Source organism: Rhinolophus sinicus, linkage group LG04 (genome assembly GCF_036562045.2).
Source record: "Rhinolophus sinicus isolate RSC01 linkage group LG04, ASM3656204v1, whole genome shotgun sequence".
NCBI lineage: Eukaryota > Metazoa > Chordata > Mammalia > Chiroptera > Rhinolophidae > Rhinolophus > Rhinolophus sinicus.
In genome coordinates, this window is record NC_133754.1 from 26522072 (window position 1) to 26540215 (window position 18144).

The 18144-nt window shown below is 39.3% G+C and overlaps 2 protein-coding genes, 1 long non-coding RNA gene and 1 pseudogene across 5 annotated transcripts in view; 2 read left to right on the plus strand and 2 right to left on the minus strand.

The window, feature by feature from the left end:
• The window catches only part of TBC1D4 (TBC1 domain family member 4), a 175093-nt gene extending 173844 nt beyond the window's left edge, over positions 1 to 1249 (minus strand). The window contains exon 1 of one of the 3 annotated variants that reach the window (XM_019738151.2): positions 60 to 1249. In XM_019738151.2, coding sequence (XP_019593710.2) covers positions 60 to 557 — 498 coding nt within the window. In that variant the 5' untranslated portion in view covers positions 558 to 1249. The remainder of the gene's footprint in view (positions 1 to 59) is intronic. The other 2 variants (XM_019738153.2, XM_019738155.2) reach the window with 2 other exon arrangements.
• LOC141571004 (uncharacterized) overlaps positions 1 to 18144 on the plus strand; it is a 26746-nt gene continuing 8602 nt past the window's right edge. The window contains exons 1-2 of the long non-coding RNA XR_012495454.1: positions 1 to 134; positions 2906 to 3051. This is a non-coding gene — a long non-coding RNA (uncharacterized LOC141571004). The remainder of the gene's footprint in view (positions 135 to 2905; positions 3052 to 18144) is intronic.
• On the plus strand, positions 8344 to 8913 carry LOC141571222 (V-type proton ATPase subunit E 1 pseudogene; annotated as a pseudogene).
• COMMD6 (COMM domain containing 6) overlaps positions 14728 to 18144 on the minus strand; it is a 17169-nt gene continuing 13752 nt past the window's right edge. Inside the window, exon 4 of the mRNA XM_019738160.2 lies at positions 14728 to 18006. Coding sequence (XP_019593719.2) covers positions 17956 to 18006 — 51 coding nt within the window. The 3' untranslated portion in view covers positions 14728 to 17955. The remainder of the gene's footprint in view (positions 18007 to 18144) is intronic.

Below are 18144 nucleotides of genomic sequence, written 5' to 3' on the forward strand. Positions count from 1 at the left end.
CCTGCTCCTCCTCCAGGGTTCGCCGGACCCTCCCCCGCGCCGCCGAGCAGCCGTCTTGCCTGATTGGGGTCTGTGGCGCGGAAAACATGGCAAGCCATCTGCGATTCGGGATCGTCGGGCTGGGCCTTGATCAGGTAGGCAAAGTAGGTGAGATCGTGGCTGTTGTGGATGAAGCGCGAGATGTGCTGCGCCTTGTGCTCGAAAATGAACACGGCCGGGTTGGGTTGCGTGGCCGCGGGGCCAGAGCTCCCTGTCGCCCCGGGGCCTGGCGCGGGGACGCAGCGTAGAAAGGGCGCACTGAGTACCAAAAGCACCTCGCGGGCCGCCTGCGCCCCGCAGCTGCCGGTCTCGGGCTTCTGGCTACGCCGACGGATCTCGGCCATGAGCCAGGGCAGCATGGGCAGCGTGGTCCTTCGGTCCAGGCACGACCCCCCTACGTACCACAGCCGGAACCTCTTGTCGCCCGGCTTCCCCGGGCCCGGCTGCGCAGGGGTGCCCGGCTCGGGCTCCAGGGGGTGCGGGAACGGCTCATCCTGAATGCAGCTGGGGGGCTCCATAACTCGCGCCTCACGAGTGCACCGAGGCAGCCGGAGAGGCGCGCCGCGCCCCCAACTCCCGCGCTGAAGCTGCCGCCGAAACTGTGCCAACTGCCGCACCGGGCCCCTGCGCCCGCCTCGGCGCGACCCCGAACTCCGCGCTTCAGCGGCCCTGCCCCATGCGGCACTTTCCCGGGCGCGGCTGGGAAGCTCCGGGCACCAAGGCTGCGCCCGGCAGCTGGACTGGCAGGAGACAGCGAGTTAAATCGTCATCCTCCTTCCTCGGGCTCGTGCATAGAGGCCAGACTTCCCTCTTCCTCCACCGCGGCTCAGGGTCAGAGGACAACGCTCAGGGCCCCGCGCCACCGCCGGTGGCCGCCTGCTCCAGCGCTGCAGAGCCGCTGCGGCCGCCGCGCTCGCTTTGGGCAGGCACTGGGAACCTGGGCGGGGAATGGGCCGTGGGCGGGAGGGGGTGACTGGGGGCGGAGCTGACTCCTACCAGGGTGACCGGCTGTCACCTGGAAGGTCGGGGCCGTAGGGCTACGACGCGGTCAGCCTTCGGGAAGAGCCAGCAAGAACTATCCGAACGGAAAATAAAAACAAAACGTGGCTTCGCTGGGGCCGCTCCTCCTCCGGTGGCCACAGCCCAGCTTGCTGCTCCTCCTCCAACTGTTCCCGTCCCTCCCTCGCTCCTTCCTTCCTTCCAGGCTGCTTCTTTAATCGTGCAGCCACCCCGCCTCCCGTTCGGCGGGCGGAGAGCGTCGCCTATGAAAGCATATCTGTGAAGTCTCCCCCTTTTCCAGCCCCTGTCCCAGCCCGCCCCTCCAATCCGCCCCTGGGGCGGCAGTCCTGCCCCTGGCGCGGGCACAGCCCGGACCATGCGGGACTCTCCAGGTTCGCCGGGATCTCCGTCCTCTCCTGGGCATCTCTGCTGCCCCCTGGAGAGGGGGACACTCTCAATAGGGCGCTGAGTTTTTTGGGTTTTGTTTCATTTGATTTTCATTATTTATTTAGTTTTATTTATTATATTTTTTTACTAATGGTTTCAATCCCTTTTAAAGATTGCGTAATAATGTCTGAATCTTCCTAGTAATCTCAAAAAGTACTCGTGTTTTAAATCATAGTATGACAATAAAATATTTCAATTCCAATTTCACTTTAAAATATAACATTGTATGAGAAATATGAATCTTCCTAGCTCTTAATTGCAGCCATCTTCTTAAAATATGGGAAAACTATCTTTTATTAATTATATATACCCATTCATAACTAATGTAGAGATAGTTCACTCTTTTATAAGTAGTGATATCTATTTCCGAGGAACTGAAAAATTGGGAGGACAAATTGATCATTCTAATTTTAAAACAGAAAGAGAAGTATTTATTCATTTTAGCAAATTAAACTCGTGACTTCCCTTTTACTCTGACTGAATTATAATTAAGAATCAGATAAAAGATCAACAAACTTGATGGGAAAGACACTGAAATTTCCTAAGTTTCTCCAACGTTTATTGGAAGAACGAAAACCCAGATTTCTCATTGTTTTTAGTTTAATGGTATTCTGACCTTCTATAAAGCCCTGGGACTATATTGTAGTCTACTTTTGTAAGATCACTGTGATCAACTGCAATTATTTCCATACTGAATTTCTGAATGCACCATGGTGGCTCTCTTGTGGATAAACATCTAAGGTCTAAGATGGAGACATTAATTGCTTAGGTTTAGACATTTGGTTAACCACTCCCCCACACCTTTGTGCAAAATAGACACATGTCTTCAACAAGCAGTGAAAAGTTCTTGGAATGTAGACTGAAACCTTCCAGAACCCTACCTACCAGAAACTCTCATACAGATCCCATTTCTCTAGGCCACATACCTAAGTTCTATAAAAGAGAAAGGAAAGAACAAAGATCTGGGTAGAGCATGGAAGTCTTGTCGGTTCTACCAAATCAACCAGCTTTGGAGCAAGGATTGAATTTGGAGCCCCAGCAGGCCATGTCCCATTGGTAAAAGAAAGTGAAGCAATAAACAGCTTTCACTTATTGACAGAAAAACAGAAGACATGTTTTTTATTACATGACATCCTAAATGTGATTACTTCCTGGCTGGAATGCTCTTAGCCCTTTCTTTGTAACTTTTTGTGATGTTTATCTTACGATGCATTAATAAGCATTATTACTGTTTACCAAAGCCTGATCCTCTCTGCCTCCTGACACATGGCAAGATAGCTCTTCCCTGCACTCTTCAAGTTAGGCACAGTCAAAAGGCTTGTTTTGGGGGTGAAATGTGAGCAGAAGTGACTTGGATCGCATTTTAAGTAGAAGCATTTGGCTAACAGTAGTCAAGGCTCCAGCCTATCTTGCTTTCCAGCCCCACTCTTACCCTCCATCGGTCATCATAGAAGCAACAGGTCCACACGGAAGTTCCTTGGAATCAAAGCAGCGAGAATGCTGAGCCAACACACGGATGACAGTTGTCCTGGAGAAACTCCCAGGAGCACAGCACACTTCTTATGAGTAAGAAATAAACATTTTTGTTCTATTAAACCACTGAGGTTGTAGAGTTGTTTACTACCTTGTTGTTAATTTATCCTACTGAATAAATGTATTATATCATATTTAATGTAATATATGTTATATAGTATATAACTTGTTTTATTATCATTTATACATTTGACTTGCTACTTGCATGAACTAGATGGTAAGCTATTGGTTTCTTACAACTGCTGTATCACCTGCAGAACCTTAGAGAATAGCATACACATAAAACGTGCTCAATTATATACTTGATCACTTGAATTTGGAAAAACATAAAAGGACAAGATATAATTTAAAGATGTTTGGTAGATATTACACACAATATGCTGGTCTGTGATGTTTACCAAATGGTGGGGCCATAAGTCAACCTCTGACCCCAAACCCTTCCACACTTCCTTTCCCCAAAAAATGAACCAAAGAATATGGTCATGGAAAAGACTTCCAACAATCTGCAAAAAATATCTCCTGAATAGTCTCATAATCACCTCTACCTATGATATCCAAAAGTGAACACATACTTTTTTTTAAAAAGTGCTCCTCTAAATCCCAATCTAAATTAATGGTGTCAGCATGAATTAGAAGTTGCAACATCCAGTCAAATCCTAGTTTAAAAATGTATACTGTATGACAAACACGAGGGCCTGAGATGCTAGTGAGGTGGTATACGACTACAAAGGATTGTTGAAATCTCTAAGCTTGTTTCTAAGTGTGTCCTCCTCCCCCTCCCTCCCTCCCTCCCTCCCTCCCTCCCTCCCTCCCATTCTGTGCCCCTCAACATCTACTTTTCTTCCCTGCTTAAAATTCTCTAGATAAGGATACATTTCCTAAAAACTCAAAGCAAAAATTTTTCTAGTCTTATATTTGCTGCTCCTCTCTCCCCACTCTCTCTTTCAGACAATCTCTCCATTCTCAAATGTATTATACATCTGTTGTCTCAATGGGGCATCACAGACTTCTTTGTCTACTTGATCGCACTTGCTTCCCACCACCCCACAACTTGAAGTTCCCCATCCTTCACTACTTAAATATTTGTTCATTGTTCAAAACCCAACTCAAAAGGCATCTCTTCTGTGAAGATATTTCTTATTTCCCCAGTCAGAGTTAATGGTCCTCTCTTCTTTGATCTTTTTTTTTTTTTTTTTAATTTTATTGGGGAAGGGGAACAGGACTTTATTGGGGAACAGTGTGTACTTCCAGGCTTTTTTTTCCAAGTCAAGTTGTCCTTTCTATCTTAGTTGTGGAGGGTGCCGTTCAGCTTCAAGTTGTCCTTTCAGTCTTAGTTGTGGAGGGCGCAGCTCAGCTCCAGGTCCAGTTCCATTTTCTAGTTGCAGGGAGCACAGCCCACCATCCCTTGCGGGAGTTGAACCGGCAACCTTGTGGTTGAGAGGACGCGCTCCAACCAACTGAGCCATCCGGGAGCTCAGCGGCAGCTCAGCTCAAGGTGCCATGTTCAATCTTAGTTGCAGGGGGCACTGCCCACCATCCCTTGCGGGACTCAAGGAATCGAACTGGCAACCTTGTGGTTGAGAGCTCACTGGCCCATGTGAGAATTGAACCGGCAGCCTGCAGAGTTAGGAGCATGGAGCTCTAACCACTTGAGCCACCGGGCCAGCCCCTGATCTTTTAAAAAAAAAAAACAAACGCATTCCACTATTGGAGCTGTTATTGCATTCTTTATAATTATTGGGTGATTTGTCTGTGTTACCCACTACAGAAAGAGCATCTTGAGAAAAGGATTGTTTGTTTTGTGCCATATTTTCTCCAGCAGGAAGCACAGTAGCTGACACTTAGTAGGGTCTTAATATTGAGTGAAAGAAGGAGTTGAATTGAATAAATAGCAAATTCAAATTGAAGAAACCAAAGATTAAGAGGGTAGTTTTAATATCACAGAGGTGATATACCAAATGATTTAATTAGCTATTTTCAGGAAAACATACTAAATATATCCACCCATTAATTATAAAATATTAGAAAATTATAATAGACTGTCTCCTATAAATTGTGATGGAGTTCTGACTGCAGATGGCAAACAGAGCACAAGCATTTGTGACTGAATGAAATCTAGAAATAATATTGTCCCTCTATTGTCCATGTTCCCTAACCAGGGCAGCCAGGACACAGCATCTTCGCTGCTCTAGGGAAAGGATGACGCAGCAGAGCACATATAACAAAAGAGTCTATTCTTAGCTTTCAGATTTCAAAAGCTAAGGACCTGACGAAGGCAAAAGATTTAGAATATATTTATATGCTCTAGGAGTTAGTTTTTCTTGCTGTAGATACTAATGAAAGTTTTCTCAAACTTGGGAGATGGAGACAAAGATGGAGGGAAAAAATAAGGGATAACTACTAGAAAACCAGATATACAATGTATGACTTTCAAACCAGTAGAATATTGATCTATCTTGTGGAAAAAGAAAAGGAATAAAAATTAAAATAAGAAATGAAAGAAAAGAAAAATAAAGTGTGATAAATAGAAAACTTAAAATAGTTGGCAAAAGTAATTCCAAATAGTAACTATAATAAATGTAAATTAGTTACTCTAACTAACCAAAAATAAAGAGTTAAAGATCCTGGAATGGGGCCGGCCCGGTGACTCAGGCAGTTAGAGCTCCATGCTCCTAACTCCGAAGGCTGCCGGTTCGATTCCCACATGGGCCAGTGGGCTCTCAACCACAAGGTTGCCGGTTCGACTCCCGCAAGGGATGGTGGGCTGTGCCCCCTGCAACTAGCAACGGCAACTGGATCTGGAGCTTAGCTGCGCCCTCCACAACTAAGACTGAAAGGACAACAACTTGAAGCTGAACAGCACCCTCCACAACTAAGATTGAAAGAACAACAACTTGACTTGGAAAAAAAAAGAAAAAGTCCTGGAAGCACACACTGTTCCCCAATAAAGTCTTGTTCCCCTTCCCCAATAAAATCTTTAAAAAAAAAAAGATCCTGGAATGTGTTGTTTACAGAATCACTTTTAAAACAAAAGGATATAGAAAAAGTGGAAACAAATAGAATAAAATATATCAGGCACATATGAATAAAAAGAAAACTAGGCTAGTAGTTTCATTATCAGATTAAGTAGAATTTAAGGTTAATGAAGGGGGTTATGAAGAAATATTTACCAGTAAAAGTGTTAAGGAGATAATATTATTTTTAAACACATAGACACTAAATAAATTTCTCCCAAATACCTAAAACAATAAGTAAAAGAATGACAGGAAAACTGAATATATCAACATTTTAGTTGGTGATTTTAACATATAATTCTCAGATACTGTAAGATTAAATAAACTAATTATAATCAAATTTATAAACTTCAATAACATTATATATATATAATCATGTACGTATATATCTATCTATATATCTATATCTATCTATCTATAGCTATATCTATCTATGTAGAGAGAGATATAGATAGGTAGATAGATACCAATAGATAGATCGATATCCAATGAATAAATGAATAGAGAATACAAAATTATGCCTAGGACTACAAAGTCAAGAGTAGGAAACGGTGCCAATGGAACCCAGTGGGAGGCACTGCCCATAGAACCTGTAGTTGAGGAGGGACATGGCTGCTGCCAGAGTCTGGCACGGAGCAGGGAGGGGGCAGAGAAGAAATGCCCTGGCCTTGCTGTCCTCCTTTGCTACATCTCCCGCAGGTCTTCTCCCATTGGACAAGCCAAAGGGGCACAGGTGATAATGTCTCATGGCATAAAGCAAGGGAGACAGGGGCAGGACACATACCTGGATGAACAAACAGAGAATAACTTGCACCAGTTTTAGAGTAAAGGAGATTTAATAATATTTATAAATCAGATATCATAAACGCACAAAGAATAGATAGCAATAGTCAGGTGGGGTGAAGGCCATGTTCAATTTACCTATAGAGGTGCCCATCGCTCATAAATACAAATTACTGGACTGTTTTCCAAGAAAGACAAAAAAATGTTTCTGTGCTTTCAGTTTTAATTGCAAAGGTATTTTATCACCATTATCTCCTTTGGATGGAGATAATTAACTCAAGGCAATAGATGCTGCTAAGTTTGGTTTTTTTATGTTTATTATGATAATGCATTTGTGAACTACATCAATATTGCATGAAATTATATCTGTTAGATTATTTATTGTTAAGAATTGGTTCTTATACATCTACATTGTAATATGTACCCGGCATTTTGATGACCAAGATACTAACTATAAAACTAATGATATCGTTATGTCATTCCACTGGTATTTAATTGGCATGAAATAGATTGTTAATCAGGATCCATTAGCACATTTTATTTTGTCTTTCTCTTTATTTAAACAAGATAATCTTTGCAATTCCAACAACTTCATGTTTAAAAACAATGTCAACTATTTTTCTTACATCATATGATAATTACAATCTTAGGAACTGATGACAGCAACCATAGAGTGCTTGCTGGCAATGAGAAGGAAGGATTGCTTAGGAAACCCTAAGGAACAGCAACATTTAAGAGAAATACAAACGAAAATGAAGCTTGCAAAAAAGACTGAGAAGGATGAACCAGAGACATAGGAAGATTGTGTCATGGAAACCCAGTGAAAAAAGAAGTGGTCCGTATTTTAAAGTGCACAGTGAAAGCACTTTCAGTGAAAGACATAAGAGCAGAAGCTAGAATGTGTGGGTTGTATAATGAAAGAGACATGGATATTTGAAAATTCTAAGCATAGACAATGTTTTAGAGATGCTTGACTGAAGCGAAGCAAGATAGGTTAGTAGATGAAGAAGGGTGTGAGATGGGTGGAAGGAGGGATTTTTTTCAGTTTGGTTTGGCTTAGTTTTTAAATGGGAAAGAACATTGAGCATGGTTAAACACTATAGGAAGGAATCAGTATTGGAACTTATTGGAACTACTCCATTATAAGAGTGTTGGAAAATTATTTTCAAAATAAGGAATAGAAAAAAATTGTAAATAAATGTCATACAAAATTATAAGTAAAAGAACCCACAAACCATGATGAAAAAACTTCAGAAAGACACACCAACAAATTGTGAAACTAATAAGCTAATAAAATCTAATATTTCAAAATAAGCTAACAGACATGAAGGAAAGAAGCCATGAAAGAATAACATAAATCAACATTAGAAAAACTCAAAAATTGCAAAACCATAATCTGGGGTTATAAAGCAAGTAAGCCAAGATCTTTTCTGAGTTTCTGGCTGCCACCTCTTTCGTCTGTCCCTTCAAACATCCACTTCAGCCCTTTATTCTTAGGCCAGCTTTGTCTTTGCAAAGGCCCTCAGCAATGTGGACATGCTGGCTTCCATTGAAAGAAGCCACTGAGAATGCAGAAGAAATAGAGGCAAAGGCAATGTAAAACGTAAGAAAGGTTGTCTTGTGCAAACAAAAAGACTGAACATTATGGAATATTATGAAAAGGAAGAAATGCAGGTTATGCAGCAGAGGGAAATTTAGATGTCCCACTTGATGAATCAAGCGAGTTCAAAAGTCCTCTGAGCCAGAAATAACCTGATTACCGACCAAATGAAGCAAAACAGACACTCAAGCAAGGTGGTATAAAATACAACCAGGCACTGGGTGCTGGAAACGCTGGTCCTCCAGGATTTGTACTAGTTGCTGTAGCCCCTAGTGACAGTTCATTGCAGGAATCAGGACCATCTTCTCGTACAAGCCAAAGTGCAAAAAGTGATCCCGACATACAAAATTGCCAACCAAAGATGCTGAGGTCTAAATTGATCAAGAGGCCTACCTGTCTGAGTAAACAGCTGTCAGTGTTGAAATCCATGACAGAGATCGTAAAATAAAGGTTTGCAATACTCTAAAAAGCCAGCTGGATCTCATAGTTCAGGAATGAGGTCAGAAGTATGGTGAGCTTGTTTGGCACAAATACCAACAGAAAGTTTTGGCGCAAATACTAACAGAAAGTTTTTGGATTAAGTCTGTGGGAGGTAGAGCTTACTCCACTGCCGTACAACTATAATATAAAAGCTTCTGGTATTTGAAAAGACAAGATTTTCTATGTCACCTCCTCTTTGATGTTCTGATATTGTTTTATATTCATCAATGGAATACCTCTTCTGTAACTATTGCCTTTGCTCTAATCATTAACATCAGGAGAAAGGTTCACTTGAACAGACAGGAACATACCTCTGGAAGAAGTCACACAACTTCCAGAGGTTTTGAGTGTGAGGTAGAGGGCATCAGGCCATGACTGTATGACTTTCACTCAGACTTCTGCTCTTTCTCTTCCTCCAGATACGTATCTAATGGAGAGCATTTGAAGTACTTTGAAGTGTCTGCTCTTTTGATTTAATACGAATAAGCGTACGAAGCATTCGTTATTGCAGTAGTAACTTCACTGTTAGCTATTTGGGTCTAGGAGTCTCCCTCATTTTTAAATGTGCTTTATTTAGTGAAACAAAAAGTTTATGAGGGGAAAAAATGAGGAACTCAGGATATAATATTTAATATTTTAAAGAAGCATAAACACGAAGGAACACAAGAACAAGTAAAAATAAATAATGTCTTAAAAGAAACAGAAGATTAAAAGGAGGAAATGTTAAAATTCAAAAAGAATGAAGAAAGATGTGAAAAAGATTTGAAAGTGATAGATACAGAAGACAGTCAAAGTTCCTACAGATGTATACTAGGTGAGTACCCAAAGAAGAGAACCAAATCAATGGAACAGAACAAATATTAAAAGCCTAGAATCCAAGAAAATTTTCTTGAAGTAAAAAACAAACAAAAAAAAGCCTTAATAATATATATTGAAAAGCACACTATGTACCTGTAAAAACTGACCCAAAATGACCAACACCAAGACTTACTCTAGTAAAACTGAGGAATTGTAAAGAAAATCTTTAAATATTCATTTTGTATCTAGACTGAAAAAAAAAATCATTTATAGGGGAAATGATATCAAATTGTCATCAGAGCTTTCTACAACAACCCCTTTGTGGTTGAAGAAAATAGAGTGACATATTTAACATTCAAAGCAAGAAAATGTGACCTAAGAGTTTTATACCAATGTGAACTGATATTCAAGTATAAAGAACAAACACAAACTGTTGTGAACATTCATTAAAGCGGGCAGGTGCTACTCAGCTCTAGCCAATTATTGGCACTGGAGAATGTAGGCAGAGTGTTTTAGGGTCTTCGGATTTGTGAAGGACTCTCAAGTTAAAGATAAAAACATTGTGGAGACCAAAAGAGTATTTCTATTCAACAACTAGATGTGTAATCTCTTAAATTGAGGCTAAAGACAACCTCTATTTACCTATTCATTTAATATTCAATTATATTGTTTACAGTTTTATAATTTATAATAAGGCTTATTAAAAAGATGACCACCTGATTTCATTACTTTGCAACTTTATTCATGTTTCACGTATAGCAGAGCATATTCCTGCCTTCACATGTACACCACGACTTGAGGGTTTCTTGGTTGTTTATTGTCTAAATTATTTATTCCATTTATCTTGACATATCCCTCTGTCCTATATATTTTTGTCAATTTCTTAAAAAGGCTTTGAATATTTTAGTCAAATTAGTATTTCCAAGTGATTTGAGTGTAAAACTACTTTTGGAAATTTGTTAGAATCAAACAAGTATCTTTTGCTGCCAGTATAATTTTGGAATAAGCTGCTTACCAATTCATGTATCACTAATCAAAACATGAACACTTTATCTGTCTCAAAGTGTGTGATTATGGTAATGTGTGTGATTTAGGTCAGCTGTATGATAAAAAAATTGCTCTATAATGTATTGTGGTCTCCCATCTTGGAGTAAGAACAAATATATTTGTAAACTAAAAATTCTGCAGTCTTGATATTTTATAAGATATGGTAAATTCCCAAGATTTCAAAAAATTATTTATTATGGAAATTTTCACACAAGTGAAAAAATACAAGGGTATAATAAACCCAAATACACACATCACCCAACTCCAACAATTATTAATAAATGGCTAATCTTTCACCTACATCTCTGACTACTAAGTGGCTGTAGGTAGGAACAAGTTCCCCAGCTAATTTGTACTCACCCTATAGTTCGAAAAACACTACCTCAAAATCTTCTCTCTTAAGGGCATGATCAGTTTCATTCATCTCAGTACCCTTGACTCTTGGTATGCTTGGTACAGAGTAAGCACCAAATATATGATCAATTGTTAAATGTCTATACTAGAAAGCAAGGGTTTTTATACCTTCCATGGGTGGCATTTTTAGCAACAAGTGAAAAACACCCTCTTTCCTCATCCCCCAAACTAAGCTACTTTTATGGTGCAAAGGGGTTTGCCAATGTTGGGAGAAGACAGTACACAGTCTGCATCTCGAGGATTCCCATTGCCTGCCATTCCTTTGGAAACTCCTATGGGCCAGAATGTTAATTTCTGTCCGAATTCATCTAACCTGTTGCCTGAGTCATCATGGAATCTGAAATCTCCCTACATCTTGCAGTTATGTTCTTGATAATAACAGTTTTTGACTAGCACATCTTAAATATTGCTTTGCCCTTTCCCTTGGTACAGAAATGTGAAAACACAGTAAGACATGTCAGTGTTTCTCTTAAACAAATGTTTTTTATATGCTGAAATAGCAACTAACCAAAGATTAATAGCTGCTTTCTCCAAGGACACTTGCAATTCAGAAGAACATAAGTCAAGATAAAGTTAATCAAGCTCTGCAATCCATTATACTGAATATTTCTGTGTGCTATATAAATGGTGGTTAAATCAGCTGCTTGAATATTCCCGATAGGCCTGGTAAAATCAGCACATTCTTTGGAGAATGACATGTGAAATAGTAAAATTCCATTTAAGTGATGGCACACATAAGTTTCTGAAATTTTAAAACTTTTAATACTTAAATTCTAAACCTCTTGATCAGTGATGTCTTGCTCAGTGTAGTCGAGTATATAGGATTGGTGAGAAAGACAACCAGTTAATGATATTATCACTTCAGTTTGTGATTGAACCAGCTAATAAACAGGGCAACGTAATATATGTGAGCCATGAATTCAAGTAGATCTACCCTCCTGGTGAGGTGGGCTAAGTAAGATAACTGATATGGTGGTTCTCCTCTGCAAGTCATTGAGGGCCCCAGACTCCTTCTATGTAGGGGACCAGCCATCCTAACATGTGGCTTCCATCTTGTGAAAAACATGGTGGCTCCAATTTCTATCATCATGTCTACATACCAGCCAGCAGAAGCAAGAGAGGGAAAGGTAAAGGCATACTTTTCCATATAAATTCTTGTTCCATATAAACACCTCTCACTCTGCTTGCATCTCATTGGCCAGAACCTATTCATGTGGCCACAACTGCAAAGGAGAAGAGAAAATGTCTGCAAGTGGGTAGCTGCATGCCCAGTTAAAGGTTCTATTGCTATGCTACAACACTATAACCACTATCATAAGTTACAATTGTAATCAGTTGTTACAGATGTCTTGAATTAGGATTCTTTAAAAGTAGATTAGGGCATTGTGTTGGGGGTCCTCAAAACTATCCTTAATTTTGGTAATTCATTGGGAGAACTCCCAGGACTCAGCATGTAATCATACTCATGACTATAATTTATTAACAGTGAAAGGATGCAAAGTAAAATCAGTAAAGAGAAAAGGCACACGGGGCAAAGTCTATGGTAAACCAGATGCAAGCTTCCAAGATTCCTCTCCCAGTGGAGTCACAAGGGATGTGCTTAATTCTTTAAGCAACAAGTTGTAACAAATTATGGGAAATGTTGTCAATCATAAAAGCTCCTTAGAGACTCAACATCAGGGTTTTATTGGGAGCTGTATACAGGCACCCCTTGCCTGGCACATACCCAAATTTCAGGCTCCCAGAAGGAATGTGGGGGTTTGCATAAATTATATTGCTTGTACAAACACTTTAGACACAGCGAGCGACTCATATCAGTTAATGGTGGGAACCCTCCTGATGTCCGAGTTCCCAGATGCCGGCCAAGGGGCAACTTTGTAGGCAGGCCTTTTTAAGTACAAGCAGTCAGGACTACTATGTTAACTCTTTGCTGCACAGGGATAATTAAACTTATCAAACAATTCTGGAGATAAACTGCAATATAGCTTCTTATATACTGTCTAAAATAATCGACCTGCCTTTGTGCTAGTTCATTACTATTAATACTTCATTAATTCTCATGGAATGAATGCTAGTATATGTCAATTAATTGGAGGATTAGTAGTTTGCACTCCCATGAGAGAAATGGTTGATAAATGCATTACTAATGAAAATGCAGGATTCCCTAATTACTCAGATCCTGGTTTATAACACCACTGTACAATAAAAAGAACCAGGGCTCCTGGGAGAAATGGCTGACTCTAGGCCCAGGAAAGAAAATATACAAATGAGCCTGGAGCATCTTGTAGTGTCAAGTGACAGAAAGTAGGGAAGTCCTCAAAAAACAAGCGGGGGGAGGGGAAGAGGTGATGTCAATGGGGCACAGGACCCAAATGAAGGAGCTCCCCATGGTCAAAGTTGGAATGATTTGAGTAACAAAATGTGTTATAACCCCAAGTATAAAATAAAAATCCATGAGTTCACACTGACATAAATAATCAATTAATAATTGTGGAGAAGAAACATCTCTTGCAGAATTCCAAATAAAGTATGTAGCTAAAAAAGAAAAAAAAAGGTGAGCGTAACTACACTCCTTCACTATAGGCTGCAGATACTGACTTCCTTTCAAAGAGGTGAGTGTGGAAAGAAGGGAACAGAAGAACTTCACAGTGGAGAAGCCTAACAAACATTACTTCAGCAAGGAAATTCACATCAACACCTAGTGATACATCGTGCTGCTAATGCACACCCTTGATATGATGGGAAGAAAATGGCACTTTATCTCTGTGACCTTCCTCCCAAATACCCATCACTCCAGTCCAGAAAAATCGTAAGACAAATCCCAATTGAGGCACATCCTACAATATATCTGACCAGCACTCCTCAAAATTGTCAAGGTCAACAAAAACCAGGAAAATCTGTCACAGACAAGAGGACCTGAAAGAGACATGACGACTAAATGTAATACGATGTTCTGGATGGGATCCTGAAGCAGAAAGAGGATATTAGGTACAAACCAAAGAAAACTAATGTACCAACGTTGGCTCGTCAATAACAAATGTACCATACTAATGTAAGATGTAGAGGAAACTGAGTGTGGGGTATTTGAGAACTCTCTATACTATCTTTTCATTTTTTCTATAAATCTAAAACTTCTCAAAAATAAAATTTATTTAAAATTTAAAGTACGTATACACAATATTTTTTACAAATTATTTAAAAAGATAATTCTGCTTAAGCACGTTTAAAAACAAGCCACCAGTATGTTGGCAGTTTCAATCCCTTTTTAAAAATGTGACTGTTTTGTCTTCTTCCCACATAAATCTGATTATGTTAAGGTGTCTCGGTAGCAGTGTGTATTAAAATAGTTGTGTTCTTCTTGATAAGCTCAGGCATAAATCTACTCCTTTTGGAAACTAAAAGCTCATTAATATATTTTCAAACTTGAAAATGAGTTATTTTCCAAAAGGTTATATTGAAGTCAAATGTTGGAAACTTGAAACACATTTTCCCACAGAAATGTTATTACAAACAGTGATGAATTCCCAGGTCAGCCCAGTGAAGCTCATTAAATTCATTATAAACAAAAAGACATTTGCAATGAAAACAGTGTAAAACTATATTTGGGGAAAAAAAATGCCTTTTAAATTCAGAGATAAATTTAAACATACAATTTAAGTTCATTTTAATCAATTCCATCTCCAGGGGCTCACTTGAGGCCTCTTTGCATGTAACGCTAAACTCTGCAAATGGGGAAAGCGAGGAGAGCGAAGGCGTCACCCTGGGGTGGGTGGGAGATGGAGAGACCCTAGGAACAGTCTGCGAAAGCAAGTATGTTGTTTTAACCCAGATTGGGGGTGGGGGAGGTTCTACGGTGACTTCTGGGAATACAATGAAACTGGTGTCAAACAGGATGGACGAAGGGATAGAAAGGACTTAGCTTCTCATAATCCTACAGTCATTAATGTGCTATTATCCAGAGGGTGAGTAACAGGGTACATCTGCCGGTGGTTGGTAAGCCCGAATGAGAGATTGGCTAACTCTTCAAGCTTGTGGGATCTGAGGTGGGCAGCAGTAGGCTTCGGACCTGGGCTTCTCACAGCAGTGTGCCAGCTAGCAGAGGACAAAGAAAGGGGATTTATTTACATAGACTTGTGGAAATGCTGATGGCACATGAACAGGGCGTAGTTTCCAACATGGACCATCAAAGAGGACCAAAATGGAGGCAAGAGCTAGGAATGAAGTTTCTTGCAGTGGTGAGAGCCAAAATGTTAGCCCCAGCTGGAGTCCCCATTTCCAACGCACACCAAGGCCTCCTCTGATGTATTTCAGGTTTGTCTATCCTGGTTTGAGGAAGCACTTCACAATAATTTTGTTTCCTACTCACTACACATTTGTTAAAAGAAGTAAGAAATCATTATACCATTAAAAAAATACTGTAAGAACTTTTCAAAAGCATACTTAAAAACAATTATTTTTTAAAATCATGAATTTCAAGTGCTTTTTAAAACCATAACATGTATTTTTCAGAATACATCATGGACTTAACAAAAATGTGTTTTTCCTCTCCCTCTCTAGATACCATTTCCACAGTGTTTACAACCAGGGTAGGCTTCTTTCCTTACCTTTCTTACTTTCCCGTTAAGTGTCAAAACATGTATGAATGCATTTTTACACCACTTTCTAAACCATAACAATATGTACAGTATTGATAATATCTCAAAGGCAAACCTTAGCTGCTGTATGACATTCAATAGGTTATGCCAAATTTATTCAACCGTTTCCTTGACAGGTATTCTTTGCTGTGTTTCATTTTGCATTTTGCCACTGGAAATGTTACAATAAAAATCTTCATACATGTCTTTTATGTTATTCAGGTTTACGTTCCTGTTGTAACAAACACTCCAAAAATTTCACCAACTGACCACAATAGTTTGTTTCTAGCTCACACCACTGTCCAATGCAAGTGGGGCTATTCTTTTGCAGTCTGCCTCCAATAGTGCTTTAGGGATCCATTTTATTATGCTTTTGCTACCGTAGGTCCTTCATTTCCAGCAGGAAGGATGAGAGAGGGTTTGCATGATAAGGAACAATTTATGAGGAAGACTGGATGTGGCTTAAGACACTTCTGCCAAGATTCCATTGGCTACAACCCAACCATGTGATCCCAACCTAACTGCAAGGGAGGCTGGGAAATGCTGTCTTCCTGTATTCCCAGAGGTAATGGATGAGCATTTAACCAATTTTGCCAAATACCTTCATATATTTATACACTGATTGCTTTATTCCAAAGGATATATTCCTAGACTGTGTAATTTGTGTATGATATGTGTGTATGCAATCACTTTGCAAAAAGACTTGCATAATAACTTATTTCTGCCAGCAGAGTAAGAACATTCAGCAAGCACTATTCTTGCTCTTATAAATCTCCCCTCTATAGGAGCTGTAATAAAAAATGGGAGTCAGTTGACCAGATTTGTGTGTCAGCAGGGTCCTGGTTTAACTTCCACTTAATGAAAGGCCCTTTCATTATAAAATTTGAAAGGGAGAAGAAAGCAAGCAGTCTTTATTTCATTATACATGTTAACAGATGGCAGAAATGGCACGTACAGCGACTTCCAGGTGATGTCCTGCACTGGGGAGAGATTACTGGCAGGGGCTTTCCCTGAAATTCTCGCACATTGGATTTTCTAAACCCAGCACTGATTTCTCCTGACTTGATCCCTCAGTCTTTCTGACAATTTAGTGCACATCTAATTTCTTGTATAAAATCTCTTCCTACTTGAAATATTTAAAGCGACTTATTTTCCAGACCAAGAATTAACGTATACATCAATGTAGCACTTGTTTTTGTCTATTTATAGCCCTTTTTTTTCTACATAACTTTTTAAATTCTTATTTTTAAAATACATTTATGTTTTTATATTACACCTGTGGGGTTGCCGTCTTCCAAAGCCTTAGTTAACATAAATACTCTCCAAAACTTCTAAGTCCTCTTTCTATCTACTTAATTAAGTCATTGATCCATTTGGAATTTACTTTCAAATATGTTGTGACTGCTAGCATCATTTATTAAATAAATGATGTTTTCCCATCCAACTGAAATACCAGCCTTGTCCCAAATGTCTTGATCTATTTCTAGGTCACACAGCCTATTCCAGTGATCTATTTGTTTATTCCTAAGCAATCCTATGTGTTGACTGCTGTGACTTTATAGAATATTTTTAGAACTGGTTTATAAATTTAAATCCAAAGGAGATCATCTAATACAACAAACTGTATTACCACGTTAACTCAGTTGTAGACCGAACTCAGAATAAAACTTATCTTTCTATCTCTTCCCATGTACTTGGAACTTTTTATAAATATTAATAACACAAACAATTGAATGCATGGCTAATATAAGGGGGTAATGGTCAGTCCTCAACCTGCTTCCAAATGTTTGAGGAAAGTCTCACTCTTCTCACTGATTGCTTTTATAATAAGTGAATGCTATAAAATTGAATTTGTAATGTTAGTTATCCTTTTCAATGTTTTCAATATTCAAGTGTTTATTATTTTTATTGAGATGTAATTCACATACCACTGACTTTGCCCTTTAAAGTGTTCAATTCAGAGGCTTTTAGTACATTCACAAAGTTGTGCATCAATTATCACTAATTTCTATTTGTCTGATTTTTTTCATTATTTAAAAAAATGGAAAAACAAACATGCAATTTTCATTCAATAAATATCATTTGATCCTTATGCAGTTTTGTTGCAGAAAGTGAAGTCCATGATTTTAGGATGATGATAGCAATTTATCAACCAACTAATCAGTTTTCACACTGTTTCAATAATTGCAGCAATTTCCTTGAATTGTCGGTAGAAATTCTGGAGAGAAAGGGGGAAAAATAACATGAATTTTGCTTTCAGAGGTAATTTAAGTAGTTCTTTTAATAATGTTTGACTGCCAGAGGCTGTGTAACATATTACGATTGTATTTTAATGTTACATTCTTAACTGTTACTG